Consider the following 18,440-nt stretch of genomic DNA (forward strand, 5'->3'; position numbering starts at 1 on the left):
TCAACAAAATTTGTAGTGTAAGAGTTTGCCTGACAGTGCTTCATTTGCTCCACTAAGAGCCCTAGATTAAAAAGTAGTCTCATGAATTCGGATCTTTGTCTTCATTTGCTTTCAGTCAGCCAGCCTGCAGACTTCTGTTCTAGCTCCCTGTAAGCCTGTGGGGTGATGATCAGTGATACTGATTTTGTAGCATTCGTATTTTTAGTAGTGTCCTTGAACCAAATTTTTACGTTGTCAAAACTACTGGCAAATCATTCATTTGGGTTTTTAAGTCTGCAATCGCTGTTGAATCCCTTTGACCTCTTTTAGGTTGCTCATCTCTGGCATTCAGCTTCATTTTTCTTCCTCATCATTCATATATTTCAATTGCCTTTTCCCTTTCTCATATTTTCAGCCCCAGTCAGCTATGTATTTTAAAGCACTGGGTTATATTTAGTATATACTCTCCCTCTGGTATAAGAAATCTCATTATGCTTATTATGGAATATTGTTATCTTACTTTAACTCACTTGTGCATTACACTTGCCAGAGACAAATAAGGCCTAATATCATGGTGTGCGGTTATTTCTTTTAGAGTTTAGCTCATTGGCTATGTCACTTCCTCATTTGAAATCCTTATTGAATAAAGCAACAGTGGTATTTTATTTGTATCTATGGGCTTTCATTGTAACATACATAGAAACAGACAGTTAAACAGTAAGAACAATGTTAAACAGTGACTCCAATATACATTAACATATTCCCTAAGATTTCTAGCATCAGAATTTCAAGCTTCGTAGGGCCTATAGAAGGGTGAAACTAATCTGTCTTGCCCAGATTTGGAGCCTTCCAGAGCTTGAAATGATGGTGATCTTGTCAGCCCAGAAGACCTGCTTTCTTGACTTTCTAGTTAGGTGAGTGAACATTGCCACCTTTCTGATGATACTAAGCATTGCCTTTATTGGCAAGAAGACTTGATTTGTAAATAACATTTCCACTCCATGGAGCATGTGCAGGGCTGTCAGCATCCAGAATCCGCAGCAGAGGGAGACGATGGAGTCAGGGCCAGAGGAAAGAGGAATGGATAAAGGGAAAAAATGGGATTAGGATGTTCATTACCTTCTTCCTAATCCCAGGGAAATTAAGCTTCAGAGAGGTAGCCAAGTTAGTCTGTAACAGGAAAAACTTAAAAAACAACAAATAATCTAGTAGCACTTTAAAGACTAACAAAACATGTAGATGTTATATTGAGTTGGAGTAATTAATACAGCCCTAGACTGCATCAGTTTATTTGTGGCTCGCCAAAGAGTGTCTGGGGCTGTCATGGCTGCTGAGGAAAGGCTCCAGCAATGTAGCTTCAATAGCAGGGAGGCCACTAAATGCCAGAGCCAAATTGTGTGTTCGGATATTGATGATCGTTATGACAAAGCAAATATTTCCTCATAGAAAGGTGTTGATGATCGTTATGACAAAGCAAATATTTCCTCATAGAAAGGTGTTGATGCTTTCAATATGGGAAGGAACAAACAACCTGTCTCTCTCTGACTGATGCCGCATGGCTTTTTGCATTGCTTCTCCTTGCTTTTGGGAAGACTTTTTTTTAAACCACATTTAATCTAATGGACAATTTTGAGGGAGCATTTGTTCTTCTGACGTTCATTATTGAACCAGGATCTCCTATCTTTTAATTCCTTGAAAAGGAGGGAAATAAGCAGAAAAACAACAGTATTATTTTGGCAGACTTAGTTTGATTTCATTTTGTACATGAACTGACACTCCTATATTTGATCATGTTTCTGTTGAAAATTGATTTATATATACCAAAACCGGACAAAACTAGAAGAATTTTTTCCAGCAAAATATATTTACATATTTTAGCGTATTCCCTTGAAGGGCAAAAATTGCCAAGGAAACAAACTCTAGATGAGTTCAATGTGAGCAAATTTCTGAGGTGATTTCTTTGGTTAGATTTCTTTGATTCCCATTTCCAAATAGAGAATTCTATGGTTCTGAAAAAAATGTTTATAAAATAAAAATATTCACAGGCTCTTCACAGCTGCCTAGCTGAGATTTGTCTGTTAGGATTATACTGGTAGAGATGAGCTTGTTTGTGGTGTTTTAGTTATTTAAAAATCTCTGAAGTGGTTCATTGTAAGATGTTGAAGAGGCTGTTTTTCATTTTGCTAATAGGAAACAGGAAAAAAGCTTTTTTATATTTAGAAGCAGCCCTTTTGGGTGAAGCAGAATGTTAGTTTCTGCTAATCAGTTTTCAAGTGGCAAATTATTTTTTCTATACATAGCATTTTTGGGATAAATGAAAACATCGGGGTAGCATTTCAAAGTGCATGTGTGTGCACCTGACTTGTGCACATGCAAGCTGTGATGCTTGTGCAGCCCTGGTGCGTATACAAGTCAGGACTGTGTGTATGCTAGATACTCAGAGACAGCTGCTGTCCATGGCAGGATACAGATTTATTTTCAAAGAAAATAAATGCACTAAGGTGTTAGTCTAACAAAGCATATACTCAGCGTCTTAGTAGCCTATTGGCTTCAATGGGCTTAAATTTATACCCTGTAAATCCTTTGCTGAACTGATGCCTGAAGTAGTAGTTATGGGAGTCTGAGTTTTATACAGAACAATATGAATGTTTGTTCATAACAGCTTGCCCTAGGTTACCAGCTGTTGCACTTTTCAGTGCATGTTATCACAAGAACCTGATAACTTTCAGTGCAGTTTCTTTTTTGAACTGGGCTCTTCTATACATCAAGGCTCCATTCCTGATACAGGCAGTCCCCGAGTTACGCAGATCTGACTTACCCCAGCTGCTCTGCCCCAGGCGTCCCCAAGTCAGCCGCTGCTGAAACTGACCAGCGGCTGAATCTGGACACCAGTTCCGACTTACATACAGATTCGACTTAAGAACAAACCTACAGTCCCTATCTTGTACGTAACCTGGGGACTGCCTGTACTTCTAAAACCTATTTAAACGTGTGCTGCAGTTTAATAAAGAATTCTGGTTATTGCTACTGGAAATTGAGTAAGGGTTTAGTAACAGTAGAATTCCAGACACCTTCTTCTCTAGCATATTGACATTAATATTGAGTATGCAGTCATTACATTGTGACTACGTATTTTATGTCTCATTTTCGAAGCAATGTTTTATCAGATTAAGTCACATAAGAAGAATAGCGTTATATATTTATCATGGTAATGAATCCCATGTTCAATCAAGGAGTGCATCAAATTAAATAGTTTAAATGTTCATAATATGAATTGAATTACAATATAAAGGCCTCTTGCACATCCCTATTCAAATTTTCATGTAGAGTTATCAGACACTGTTTCCCAGTATCCCTTATGGCTAAATACAGAATCTTGTTATGTATCAGTATTTCACCGGTACAAAGCATACTTTAAAATTAGGAAACAAGAATGATTTAAAAATGCAGCGGAGAGTAATAGATTATGGACCCTTTTACCACTACTAAAGGTTTTTGATTGCTCAAATCAATAAAGCTAAAATAATCTAATTGGGTATTCTCAGTCAGCCCCAGTGGATAGTTGTGCACCCCACAAAACACTGATGTGCCTTTGTTGATAATCTCAGCATGAAGAGCAAGGACTGAAAAAGCAGTTATCTTTCCAAAGTAAGTCTCAAGGAATATTGGCATGCCAGCATGGAAGATCTTTCCAAAAGTTCCTAGTTTATGGTTAAGCAGAAGACATCAGGTTAAGTCTCTGATGGATCCCATTTAATGAAACATGGACACACCCACAATGAATCAAATGGGGAAGAATCACAGAGGGTGTGTATGAGAACAGACCATTTGTTAAACAGAGTTTGTGCCATTTCCAACTGTGGGGAAGAAGGAGGGAAAACTAGCTTAATACCTGTCTGATACTATTGCAAGGATTTAATTATTTCCATCTTAAATCTAAGACTCTCCAGGCCTAACTGGAATCATTGTATTCTAAGGAATACATGAGGACACTTACATGGTACTGGTAAAGGTTAAAGGCAGTGTCCCTAGCTACTGAATTCATGAATGCGCTATAGGACCCACTGCTGTATGTACACTGTCATGCAATGTTCAGCTTGTCCCTAGGTGCTCATCTCTCCATGTGCTGTGAGGAACTCCTCAACACTACCTACCTTGTGCCCCTCAGTGCACAACTGCAGCCTCCTTTGGGCCACTCAGGGCATAACACCATGCGACTTCATCTTCTCTCTATCCCTAACCAACCAAACAATAGAGAAGGTGCAAACAGTTCTTAAGAACCTATCAGCTTCATGTAACATGAACACTCTAACTCACTATTTCCCCCACTTCATTCTCCCCACCCTGTCTCCTATTTATTTTGGAACTGGCCTTTTAATACTCCATTCATCTGAAGAAGTGGGTTTTACCCACGAGAGTTCATGATACCATCTACGTTTTGTTAGTCTCTAAGGTGCTGCTAGACCATTCGTTGTTTTTTTAAGTTTTTGCAGCAAAGATGTACAGCTTCCAGCCCCCCACTTCAGCTACATGGGGAGTTCCAAAGCCACTGCTTTTCCTTGAGACTGAATACAGAATAATTTCCTGCTCCCTTCCCCCACTCTTGGGGACTAACATCTTTTGAAGCCCTTTGATTAGGGAAAACAAAATGCCAATTTAAGTTTTCTGATGGTTCAGAAAAGCACATAGGACTTCTGTGTTAAATTTATGCTTAGAGCAGCTGGTGTTGTATTAAATCCAATCAGCAATTAATTAGCCTGGACAAGAATGACTAAAACTGGATTATATTTAAGTTTGTGTTTGTTTCCATTTGTGAGGGAATCAAAACCCATTCAGCTTTCTGATAATTCATGGTTTCGTTGGGATGACTTGATTTTTCCGCCCCCACTCCCTATGGCTCAGAAATGTCTCCCTTTGTTAAGAATGACCTTGTTAAAAACTTTCCCTCATGGTTTAACTTTCATGCAATTTGATAAGCAACTTATGCTGCATCTGAGCTAAAACTCCTGTGCTGAGAAGATACAGAGCCAGACTTTTAATGTTAGAGACATGCCCCTGTGCCCATGCATTTGCAATAACCAATTTATATGTGCAAATGCCTGATACTGGTACATCATGATCTGTTAGGTGCGTGACTGACCATGTGTGAATTCACATGCTGAATTTATGCAGACAGAACTGGGATTTCCATATCTAAATCTTTCTCTCATTTGTCTATCTAGGTTTTACCATCACTGCAAATATCTAAGTGCCAAATGTGTGTGATTATGTACACCTTACTTTGAAAAAATCTTACCTTAAAAAGTAAACTTTCACAGTGCTTTTGTGTGTGTATATATAATATGCACACAGACACGCTCTCTCACTCATGCCCCGCCAAACAAAATAAACACCTGAGACACTAACATCAAAATATAAACTTTGTATGTTGTTGTGCACAAACATTCCTAAATTGTTCCCATCATGCAAGCTATGTATAAAAACTTATTGTCAAGCTTTAGAAACAAGTGCATCGTGGGATAAGTATAAGTGCTGTATGTCATAGTGGTCGTGGTCACTCAAAATAATAGTAAAAAGTCCTGTTTTTGACTTTTTAGCTTGAACAGCTTATATAACTATGCATAGTATTTGTGATCTGGATTAACTCTCTGCAACTCAAGGTCTGACACTTATTTTTGCTGATGTTTCCATTGGACTGGCTGTCTAAAAAATGCCAAATGCTATAAGCATTAGGGGTGAGTCCCAACGCTTGGTAAAAAGAAAGCAAATGCCCAAAGTTTTCTTTTGTACAAAATAAATTTTCACCTGTCCCATAGGTGACATGTCTGCCTGGGAGAAACTTTTTACAAAGTTCCATGATCATCTGAACATGATCATGTTAATCAATATTTCTCCTCACCACATGATTTAATTAACAAATAACAGTCCGAAGCCTTTGTGTGTGTATGTTCACGAGAAGTAATTTGTAATATGCCTGTAACAGACAGTGCCATCAATTTCATTAATAAAAATTGCCACTGTCAAAAAATTAAATTTGGTTGTACTACATATAGATGATGATGATAAATTATCATTTCTTCAGGCGCCAGGAGCTATATTTGACAAGGGTTTGATTCTCTTCAATTTATGCTTTTAATACATTTTCTAGCTTCTTACCAACACTGCATAGTAAGTTTGGCTTATATTCCTTCATGTTCCATGCATTTCTTGTGATTATATTTGCACTGCTCATGCCAATGAATTCAACTGGGCTTTTGCTGGAGTGTGTTCAAGATGTGTTCAAGATGGAGCTCACATCCGCCTAGTCCAAGGTCTCCTTCCCGAATGTTTTCCTTGCCTGGAGTCTGGAGTGAGTCTATACTGGCCTGTGCCGGCACTGGAATAGGGTTGGGGGGTTCATAATTTGCAGCCAGTTCATCATTGCTGACGATACAGTCCATGTCATCATCCTTCAGATGCTCCTGCATTTAAAAAAAAAGGGGGGGAGGGGAACCCTAATCAGTGATAACTTCCTTGAAACAAGCCGGATGGGATTTTCAGTATTTTTGATTAATATCAACTACTAATTATAGTAAGCTCACTTTGAAATGTTATCAGTTTGAAGCAAGTGTCTGCATACAGTCTCCTGCTTCTGCATACCATTGGAAACTAGGTCTTGGGTATCTAAAGCAGGCCACCCAAAATACCACATTAATAATTAGTGGCCATTGTTGCAAATGTGGCCATACGTTTTCACCCTCTACATGCCACTATGACACAAAAACCTTGTTAGAGTCTTGATCCAAAACCCATTTAAATCAATGTAAATGCTTCCGTTAACTACAGTGGGCTCTAGATCAGGTTCTAAATGACATTCATGAAACTTCATGAGCACTCTTTCTCAGTATACTTACTCCATATGCTCTTGGGCTAGTTAGTAGTCTGGCAATGGGATTACACCATGCAGGTAATGTTGTTGTAAGCGGTGGACCAGCATGAGTTAAAATGGGTTTCAGATATCTGTGAAATCTGTCAAGGAATATCTCCCAAAATATGTATGTTGATAGTAACAAGTTTCTCTATTACCACTGATTATTTTATAACAAAGCAGAAGATAATCATGCAGTTAAATGGGAACAGAGATTGCATGTGTTCAGCCACCCACCAAGCCACTCAGACATCATCCACTTTAGTGTCTACAAAGCCATTTGATGTTCAGGGCCTGTTAAATGTGGTACCATATCATCTTAGCAAGACACACCATGGAATACATGAGATGAGAGACTGGGAAGAGCCCCATGTTCAGCATTTTCAGCTAATGTGGTGATGTTGTGAAAATGTTTCCTAAGCAAGAGAATGTACAAACAATTTAAGAATCAGCTGCATGAGCCACTTTGCATAAAAAATCCAGTGCCAGGGAGTTTTCTGTGGTATTGAAATTGCACACTCAGCTTTTTATAAAATCAATGTCTCGTCACAGGGTAAATGTATTTAATCAAACATTAAGCTTATCTAGAGTTGGGGACTAAGCATAATTTGTTTTCTTTAATGCTTTATTTTCAGTATTCAACACAATCATTGTACACTTCATACAACAATGCTCCTTTATATAAAATTATGTAAATAAGATTGTAACAGGCATTTTCTATTGTATTGCTCCTGTCTTTCCAATCTTTTCATCCACAAGCGCTTTATTGAGATAAAAGAAAAACCTGTTCATCTTAAGCAATTATATTGTCCTCAGATCTGCCACTAAAGATTTTTCCAAGAGCACCTCAGGTTGACTTACCTCCTCTGCTACTTTTGCTCTCAGTGTAATTTCACTGTTTTATGGGAAGCCAGTTGTAGGCTATTTTCTCAGCTGAGGAAAATTTCCCTGTCTGGATTTCTGGCTATTTTCTTTTGTTAAAGCTTCTAGGAAAGAAAGGAAAAGGAAAATAAAAGTAACAGATGTAAAATTAATGTCCATGAGTTCTATAGCAGTATCATGGAAGTACTGAACAAACCAGTAACAGAGTGTTTAGGTGAACTCTTTCAGTACCTCAAATTCATTAGTTATTTTTTTAATGTTTATAGGGTGCTCCATACAGCACACAAAGCACAGGCAGTTTATATCCTTTATTTACAGGCTAAATAAAGCAGAGTTAGATTATTTTAAAGCCAGAATGAACCATTAGATCATCTAACCTTCTAACTTGTTCAACTAAAGCACATCTGCCAGGAAGGCACCTAATCTTGAGTTGAATTAATCAAGAGATGGAAAATCAAGACTGGAAGTTCAAAGAAAGGGATGTCTATGATTGTTTACAAAAAAAGTTAATCTTTCTTCTTGAGGACACCATGGATCGAGGCCTTTATAATGGATCACCTTAGCTTCCCAGAATAGGAATAGCATTTAACTGTCAACAGCATATCTTATTATTTCCTTCTATTGTGATAATTCCCAGAGGCCTGAGCCAAAGATCAAAGACAGACATCTATCAGAGATGGCCTAGATGGTGCTTGGTCCTCCCAAGAGGGCAGGGGACTCGACTTGATGATCTCTCAAGGTCCATTCCAGCTCTAATATTTTATATCAAGGCATCATTGTGCTAAGCAGTGTATTCACAGCGTGAAAAGATAGTCCTTACAACACAGAGATTACAGTTTAAATGAGCCAGCATTAATAGAATGTATACAGAATATCATTGTAGCAGAAAACACTCCTACTAAGAGAAGGAATATTCATCCCTCATTCAATAAAACGAGATGCAATTGAATATACATTCCAGTAGTACCTTAAGCTGTCAGTACACTTCAGAGATTAACATTACTCATACATTTATAAACAGCCATCTAAACCAGATCTTTCAAACTCACTGCAAATGATGTGATCTTTGAATGCTAGGTAACATGCTGAGTTAGGGTGAAAAGCTAATGAAGAGTCACACTCAAAAGATTGAGGAAGTTTGATTATCAAAAGCTTATCTGGACCACTTTGATCTAAAACTCAGGATGAAAAAAATCTCACATGAACAATTTTTCGTGTGAGAAATTCCTAATTTCAGTTTCAGTGGAGTTGAGCAAATTTGATTTAAACAAAACAAAGAAGCAGGCATTTTTGAAAATTTTCTTAAGTTTTGTAAAAGTCTAGTGCCCAGGAAATTCCGGTGAGGATGATCTAGGCAAACAGTCAGTGGGACTTGTGTGATTCTCAGCACTTTGGAAAACCAGACTGGTGCCTAGATATGAATTTGGAGGAGAATCCTAATTCTAGGTTTCTATATTTGAAAATATTGGTTCTGGTTAGTCACAAAAACCACCCGTCTCAGCAACAGCAGGAAAATAGTCATCAGAAGGGGCTGGTATTCTATTAATGTTCTGGGTGAGCCATAATTTTATTCCCTCCAACAGGAAGAAATAACGATAAAGATTCATCTATGTTGCCTCCTTGATTTTGATGGCTTCTTCGGTCAGTTACTCTCCCAAGACTGGACCAAATTTGTGGGCATTATATGTTGCTCCATTTTTCCACTGAGTAGCCAAATCCTTGAATTAATATTTCTAAATATATATGGGGAAAAGGTTAATTTTGTTTGGTACTGAGGATGTGCTAGGAAGGTTCCAACAGGACTTTTATATTTTTTCTGGCATTCATTCTGTATCTTCCATACTTCTACTTTGTGCCTTCATGAGATGTAGCTTAAAGTAGACACAATTTTTTCTGTATGCATTAGATACTTGTTTTGTAATAAACTATTAATCTCCCCTCTTCTTAGATGACTAATTATCATTCAGTCTGCTAAAATGCTTAACTTTTATTGGCCTGTTTTAATTTTTAAATAATCCCCTCTTTAAATGATAAAGTCCCTTATTTATCGTTGACACAATTGGTTTATTGCTTAGCAGACATACTCATACTGTTCAGCACAGCAAGAGGGTAGAATTCTTATCCATGCACCACACTGCTGCTTCAAAGGCAAAGCAGACTTGTCTGCAACATTTCAAGAGTGCTTTACATGTGATGGCAACTGCTAGTATTTCCAGTCAAAGGGATATTAAATAAGTGTGTGTGTTTGCAGGTGGGGGGAGGGAAGAGATTTTGCACTCGATTAAAGTAAGCTTTTAAAAAATGCCACATTACTCCACCCCTTCCAAAACCTCTTTTCCCCCAAACAGTGTAAACTTCATAGACATTAGTAACCAGTCAGGTTTGTTCCACCCCAAAGCAAGAGAACATGCATGAGGTAAGGCAGCAAGGCCAGAGGGTATACACAATAGATAGAATCAAAACTGTTCAGCTGATGTTTTAAGTTATATTATACATCGTAAGCTAGTTAACTTTCAACATTAATAATGGTCTTTTAATGTGGTTTAATGCATTTTCCTAGGCTTTTAAACCATACTGGAACAAAGTGCATCATGTGGCATGCAGACATCCCACAGGGTTCATCAGCAGAGTTGGGAGCTTTAGATTCACTGCAAGACCTCTGCCACTAAAGCTAACTGCAGGAGTGGTCATTTATGTGGGAATGCTTTCTAGTGAGTATAGCCTCTTCTGTTTTGTTCCCTTCAACTTTGTCTCTTCCGTGTCACTGTTTCCCTCTCCCAGTCCCATTATCTTAGTTGACTGCAGTTCCACTCTCAGTCCTGATCTCCATTCTAGTGCGCTAACTCACCCTGGTCTGGAGAACCCTAGAAAGGCCTTCTGAGCACCCTGTGGCTCTAGGCCAGAGCATTGTCACTAGTTCTCTGGGGATAGGCCATGCATCGTCTGGAAACTCTGATTTTGAAATAATTTCATTTTGAATCGGGACAGAAAATCAAAATTTACAATTCTTCGTGAAACAAGAATGTCATAGTAAAACATTTTGATTACTTCCCATAAAGTTTGATAACTTTAATCAAATCTTTCAAATTAGCATTTTCCAACGGATGACTGTTCCAGCCAAATTATTAGTCATCTCTACCGCTAAGAGTAGAAAGAGATTCTTCTTCCTTTAGCAGGACGATCTGAGTTCTGTCATCAGGAAGTTCTGAGAAGCCATGTTGTGTAGCTTAGGAACATCTTGGATGCTCTTGTTTATTGTGCGATTGACTGTAGACGTTGGGAAGTAATTTATATTTTTCCTACAACAGCAAAATCCTTTGACCTAAACAAGGTTGTCACAGTTCTTAAATACCTGTTGGACAGCTCCCTTTGGGCCTCTAGAAATACAGGCCCACATTAGGTCAGAGTGACTATGGCTTTACATTGAATTTGGATTTTAGCATGAGTGATAGGCACACAATCTGCGATTAAAATAATGAAATTATGAGAAAGCAAAGTTGCTTGTGCTTGTTGTCATGGCTCCTTCCCCACTCTGGCATGATAAATGCAGAAGTGGGGGCCAGCAAGTGTACCCCAAAGCCTTATCTTTGGTATAAAACTTCCCCCAAAATCTTAAAAACCTAGATCTTGGGAATAAAACTTCCGCTGCCACCACCCAAATGTTGCTAAAGAAACCAAGGGAAAGATCATTTGGGAAATCTCACCCCTAAAATAAAATCAAGGCACACAATTAACCACTGCCAGGTTAATAAAAGAAATGAAAGAACTTTTATTATTACAACAATATTCCTGTTGCAAACATAATGACTAGATAGGGAGGTAACAAAATATACTCATGGAGAAACTCCATGGGTCTAGAACTTAGTTACAAAGAAAAGCCAAAACATCTTTTAAGCAGTGCCAGATGTCAGATCCCATACCCAATCCTTAAAACAATAAAACCTAACAAAACTACCTAAACTTTACCCTACTTACAGAAAATGAAGAATGGTGTCTTGGAGAGAGAGAGAGACATGCTTGTCCCTCTCTGTAGCTGCAGAGAACTCTCCGAGAGACAAAAGGGAGAAAAGAAAAAAAACCCAAATTCCTTTGTCCCAGTTTGAAAAGTCCCACCTACATTCCTATTGGTCACTCCACCTGGCTAGGTGTAGTTAACCTCTTAATCCCCACGCTGCTGGCTAACCCTCATAATCATGACACTTGTATTGGTTAGGGTAGAATTAGTAATGATGCTTTGTCAGAGCTTTACTGTGCCTCTCTAGAGTCACACCATAATGGGGATGTGTCTCCTGGGCTTTGGCTGACCAGATATCCTGATTTTATAAGTATAGTCCCAATTATTCAGGGCTTTTTCTTATATAAACTCCTATTATCCCTCCTGATTTTCCATACTTGCAATCTGATCAAGCTATCTGGTCCTGAACCAGATTATTCATATCTATATTGTTGCTAGAGTATAGAACACAGGTGTATATGTGTATATTAACCAACATTATGTAGCCTTTGAGATGAATAAAGCAATGCTTGTTGGAAACTTAGTCATGGTAACATGTAATAATTTTATTAGGAAAATTATTTCCAGCAGGGCCCTACAAAATCCCATATATGGCCAGAAGGAGAGCTTCAGCCTTTTTTATCAATGAGTGATGGCTCTGGGCCTGGAGGCAAACATGGTTCCCCAAAGACAAATAAAGTATCTTTTCATACAATAGATGTTATTAAAACTCCACATAAAATATGGAACTCTTTCATAGCATTCAAATCCACTTTCAGGCATTTTCTTGGAAAAATGCAGTTTTCTAAGGCAAACGTAAGCCATGCTATAAACATACAGTGGTTAATAGTGGGGCATTTCATAGGCAAGACATTGCTGCATTATATAATGATATTTGTCAGAGGCATAAATCCCTAGAAGCGAATGTCAACACTCCCTGGAGCTTTGCTTTGCTCTTTTGCAGTGTCACTAACATTTCTGGTTTGCAGCTTTTTAGTCTACAGTGTCTCTTTTGTTAGTCATCCTATTTAAAGCTGACTTTGTAAGTTATGATTATGTCACAGAATTGAGATAAAAGCTTACATCCTCTCTTTTATATCGATGAGGAACCAACGGTAAGAGACATGCAAAGAGAAAGATATCATTCCTACATGTTCAGAAATGTGGGTTCCTTAAGTACAAGTTATCTCAGATTCTTGTTAGATTTTTCACTTTTGCAAAGAAAGCAATTTTGATATATGGTAAATGCAGAGGGCTAGAGCAGAAACTATTGCATTCTGAAACTGTGTATTTGTGTGTGAACATTGTACTGAGCATGTGAGGAAGAGCTGCTGCCTGGCTGAACTGCTGCCAACAGCTGATTGGGACTGTTCTTTAAAGCCTATGAATGTCCACTGGATATTGCCTCTCCAGCTCAGTTGACATCTGGGTGGAGAAATACATGAATGGCAGATGTGTCCTAGAAAGAAAGAGGGAAGTTTATAGACAAGAATTTCCTTCTGGTACTTGTAGCAAGGTATTCTCTTCAGAGAATGGTGACCTATCTGTCTGGATAGGCTGAGAGGGGCAGGGCATGATGGTAAGAGATTTAATCATTATGATTGTACACATTTCTTTTTTTGGGCCTTGGGGGGAAGGGGTGAGGACCATGAGAATTGAGCAGTGATTGGACTTTCATGCTTGTGCATGTCAGATGCCATGAAGAAGAAAATCAGTGATGAAAAGGAATCTGTGACTGTAGTACAGTTTCCAGAACCTTTCTTATATTTCCTTTAGGGTCAGATTCTGATTTTTTTTAATGTAATTTTTCATGTTAAGCAATGGAAATCAGTGTCCATTAGGCTGCTATATAGAAGAGTTATGCTGAGAGCAGACCTGGGCAAAATACAGCCTGGGGCCGGATCTGGCCTGTGGGGAGCCCCAGGAAGGCTTCCCTGCTTGCTCCACAGCCCCACGCACAAATGCGGCTGCCAGGCTCCATTTCTGTTTTAAAATTGGAGGGGAGGGAGGAAGTTTCAGGAGCCATTCCGCCACAGCACAATCTCATTGACTAGTTTCTGGCTAGAAACTGGCCAATGGGAACTGCTTGTTGGAATAACAGGCAGCCAAGAAGAACCACGCCCTCTCTCCTCTGCTCACTCATTTAATGAAGCACATGGCCAGGCAAGCAGGCAGGCTGGCTGGCGGGGAAACGTTATAGCTCTGCAGGCAGGCTAGTTTGGCAGCTGGAAGGTAGGTCTCTTGGCCACAGCCTGCTTCTGTCACCCCATTCCTTTCCTGCCCCAACACTCTGCCCCCCAACTCAACATACTCAAACCCTCTGTCCCTCTCTTACACATATCCCCTCCCAGATCTGGCACCCCAATCTCCTGTTCCAGATCACAATCCCCTCCTACCCTAGGTCACATCCCAAATCCCTGCACTCCAGTCCCCTGCCCTAGGTCACAATCGCCTCCTTCACCCAAACTCCCTTCCAGACTCCAGTCTCCTCCCTGCACACCAATCCCTTACTCCAAGATCCCTTCTGCACCCAGACCTCACAACTCCTCCATAAATACCATGGAATAGTGCAGCTCTTGACCACTTTCCAAAATCTTGGAGTGGCCCCTGGTCAAAAATTATTGTCCAGCCCTGGTCTAGCAATCCCTGTTACATACAGATTCCTCTGATCAGGCAACCTAAAGAATCTCTTTTGGGATTGAGAAGGTGATGTATAAAGGTGGGTCCCAAATTCATTAGCCACTGACAAACTATGCTGTGTGTGGAAGGATGCCCTGATGCATAGGGTTGGGCTCTATCCTGACCACGAATGAAACAGCCTGCTGGCAATTAAAACAAATAGCTTTCAGAAGGCTTATGTAAACTCTGAGTAGAAGCTGTTGCAGGGTGTGCATGATGTCCTTAAGGGCACCATCAATACTTTGCATGGACTTTGTTCAGAAGTACTGAATTTTCAGAGATGAAAATGACAGAAGCAAAAGGAAGTTTTTCACAGAAGAGGGGATAGAAGCAATGTCTACACAGTTGGGAATTAACTGCACAAACCTCTTTATGATAATACTAGCAGTGTAAACCTCAGAATGAGTACAATGGGAAGACTGATTTAGAAACAGTGGCAGATTAAAGCAGAATTCCTGTTTAAAAAGAGTCAAGTCCAGTACTGAAGGAGCCCTACAATCTGCTGTTTGTTCAGCATAGGAACTACTGCGATCTTAAGAAAATATAGCATTCAGTTTCTTCCCCCCACTCTTCTCCTTTTAAAACAATGGGGTTCCTCATCTCACCTCTCTTACCATAGGACTGAGCCTCTTTCTCTTCACTTTCATCCTGGCAGGAAATAAGCATTCTATTCCTACTCTAAAGCTCTGAACTCTGCCTGCCTTTTCTCTGCTGGGTGCTGCACAGCACAGCTCTCTCATTATGCTAACACTAGAAAGATGTATGCTGTGGAGTGGCTGTGAAGGAGAAAGTGAGGAGAACAAATAAAAGGCCTGAAAGCCATGTAGGGCGAAAAACAGAGATTTCTAGTGTGCATGTTAGCTGGATGGCTTGGGTTAGAAGTATGGCAGGATAACAGACAAACACAGAATGATTTAGCCTGGAAGGAAAAAGATTTAAAAAAGACTTAATTGTGCAGATGTGCAGTGTCTGAAATTACGAAGGCCACAGTGTGACCATATCAGTCTTTCCTTTTAAACTGTCCCATCACAAGAGAACATGGGATCAAAATGATATTAAAGGGCACTCAGTTTATAGCAAGTGAAAGGCTGCATGGCAGTACACAGAATTCAGTCAGCCTGTGGCATTCACTGCCTTACTAGGTCAATGAGCCAAATACTGTAGTAATTTGTTTTTCTTAAGGAAAGGATAATCCCACAAACACAGCTTCATTTATAGTCATGCAAGACAATAGGGGCTGCCTCATCTTATCCTCCGGGCTACCTGCAGAGGTCAAGGGACCTCTTCTTCCCATGTACAGAACTGCCCACTGAAGATGATGTACTTGATTTCTTTTCTTTCCTGTATGACTAAAACATAAGCCTCTGGCTACTGCTGGCGGGTACTAGATAGGTCTGCCACAGTACAATAAATTCAGTGCTCCTGTAATGTGGTTATTGCTGTCCCTGGTTAAAGTGTAAAATGCTTTGGTAATTTTTAATGGATTATTTCAACATGTTATTGGAGATGTTGTAGGTATTAGTCAGGCATCAGTTTCAGAGAGTGTAAGCCAATATTTTAATGCCTGCCTACCTCATGTATCACAGTTCATTATGTTTCCAATGATGGATTTTGAAAAAAAGGATTATGAAAGACATTTTTGTTTTAATTTGGCATCTTTCTCTTCTGCTTATTGGTGCAATACACTGCACACATGTACCAATGCAGACATTAATAGAGATAGTGGAAAAGTACAGTGCAGCTTGAATGAGCATGAGGATTTTTCACTCTCAGTGTTTCATTGTTGATAAGGAGGTCAGCTATCAGGGATTCAATCATGAGTGATTCATAATACAAACTCCATAGAAATGGCACATGAATCAGTGTCATCATTTCATAAATGTTATTTATTTAGTAGATTTATATTGTTACTATGAACATGGCTTTTATTTGTTCTTCTTACTTGGTGTGCCTGGGCTAAACCCCAAATCCAGATCTGATTTCAAATCCCAATTTGCAGGTCAAACCTCACATGTAGCAAGCCTGATCTGAACATCCTAAAATTTAAGACCATCTCACCCACATTTCAAAGTACCAGATCTGGGAGGATTCAGATTCAGCATTTTGAGTCAGACTCGTTTCTTAATCTTTTCCCCCTCAAAACGCCACAATGACTCTATTTGGTCACCTATTCTCTTCTTGGTAGAAGTGAGTTCACCAATTTAAAATCTGTTAGTGAGGCTTTGCAACAACAATCCCCAGGTATCTGCCTGTTGATTCATTAGGTTAGATTGTGATCTTTAGCCACAGTCCTGCACAGTTCCAGGGGATGCTTGGGGAGGGATTTTGCCTTTTGGAGGCATGCTAATTTCCCAAATTACTTCGTCTGCAAGGTAGGCATGTTCAGAATGGTGCAGTTTCCTTTAGTCAGCACTCTTAGGATATGAATCAGCAGTTTGACAGCAAAACGCAGCTGTCAAAACGGGGATTGGGCGACAAAGAAAGCCTTTGTCGGCTGATCCCTTATGCCTCGTTTTAAGTTTTATGAGGCATAAGGGATTGGGTGATAAAGGCTTTCTTTGTCATCCGATCCCTGTCTTGACAGCCTCTTTTTGCCAACAAGCTGCTGACTCGGCAAAATGTGGTGGCCATTTTTATTCAAATGAAGCACAGGAGATTTAAATCCCCACTTCATTTGCAATGTCGGTATGTCTAATTTACATCCCTCTGGCGACAGAGGGATGTAGTCTAAACATACCTGTAGACAGCAGATGCTGAAGGTAGGATTATGAGTCATAGAGTTTAGGGCCAGAAGGGGCCACCAGATCATCTTGTCTGTAAATATAACACAGCAGCACTCTCTCTGCTCTCCTGAAAGATTTTGATTGGCCTTGGCCTTTAGGTGGGATGTGGAAGATTGGGAGGAGGGATGTATCTAGATAAGGACCATGGATAATTTGACTGATCTCACTTCCTTCTTTTTCTTAATTTCATAGGTAGAGCCTTACTGGGAGAATTGGGGCATAGCAGGTAAATAATAAGCTGTATCAGTTCTCAGCAGCCTCTCAAAGCATGTATCTCCATGGACGAGGAAAGAGTTTACCAGGCAGTTCTGTGAAACCATCCCTGCTAATTATATCATTCCTTGTGAGCAAACTTCAAGTATCTCAAGAGTGCTTGGGAGTGAAAACCTGGTAATAAACCAGATTATTTGGATTTTTACCTCAGAATTGGCTTGGCAATAGATGCAGCCAGCATCTTTTTGAGTGAGGACAGGAACATTCACTTGGGGACCCATTCCAATTACACCTATTGGCCAGATGCTCCACAATTATGCAGTTCCTCACAGACAGCAATGTAAAATATTTCCTGAATGCTAGGAAAGGCCTGCCTTCACAGTGCTTCAGGACCCTGCTAACTCAGTGATTTTGAGATTGGAATCAGCCACTGCTCCAGCTGTACGTTGCCTACAGCACATAGGCACTATTGCTAGGTCATGAATGTTCATTGATACTTTGCATGTTAGGTGGCAATGGCTCAATAGTAATCCTTTTGCAACTCTTTGATCTGGCCATTAAAACAATATTCAGAAAACACCATGGTGTAGGAACTAGGGGTGCGGGCTCCCGGCCTAGTACCCGTGGTCCCAGCCACAGGCCTCATGCACCAGGACTTTGCTCCTTGCCTAACCTGGGGGAGAGGGGGCAGACAGGCATAAGGGAGCTGGATTTCAGCACCCCCATTCTTAAAAATGTTCCTGCACCACTGGAAAACACAGAAATCTTGTTTGGTACTTAAAAGACTTGCTCCTAAATCTGCCTGGTATGGTTTGTAGTCAGGATTTTGGAGGTTTGTTGCATTTTTGTTAACATTGCAATGCAGAAAAAATTTGCTTCAGCATGTTGACTTAGACAATACAGAATTAAATGTACTAGGAAACTAGACAAATGAAAAGCTAATGTCGAATTATACTATAAGGGTGTGTCTAGACAACAGTTTTTTTTTTGTTAAAAGCGGCCT

General features: G+C 39.7%; 1 protein-coding gene across 1 annotated transcript in view; it reads right to left on the reverse strand.

Annotated features, from left to right (window-relative positions):
* Positions 1 to 623: 623 nt before the first annotated feature.
* SLC9A9 (solute carrier family 9 member A9) overlaps positions 624 to 18,440 on the reverse strand; it is a 408,350-nt gene continuing 390,533 nt past the window's right edge. Inside the window, exons 15-16 of the mRNA XM_075937666.1 lie at positions 6,873 to 6,978; positions 624 to 6,440 (exon numbers count right to left, since the gene is read on the reverse strand). Coding sequence (XP_075793781.1) covers positions 6,222 to 6,440; positions 6,873 to 6,978 — 325 coding nt within the window. The 3' untranslated portion in view covers positions 624 to 6,221. The remainder of the gene's footprint in view (positions 6,441 to 6,872; positions 6,979 to 18,440) is intronic.

Source organism: Pelodiscus sinensis, chromosome 10 (genome assembly GCF_049634645.1).
Source record: "Pelodiscus sinensis isolate JC-2024 chromosome 10, ASM4963464v1, whole genome shotgun sequence".
Lineage (NCBI taxonomy): Eukaryota > Metazoa > Chordata > Testudines > Trionychidae > Pelodiscus > Pelodiscus sinensis.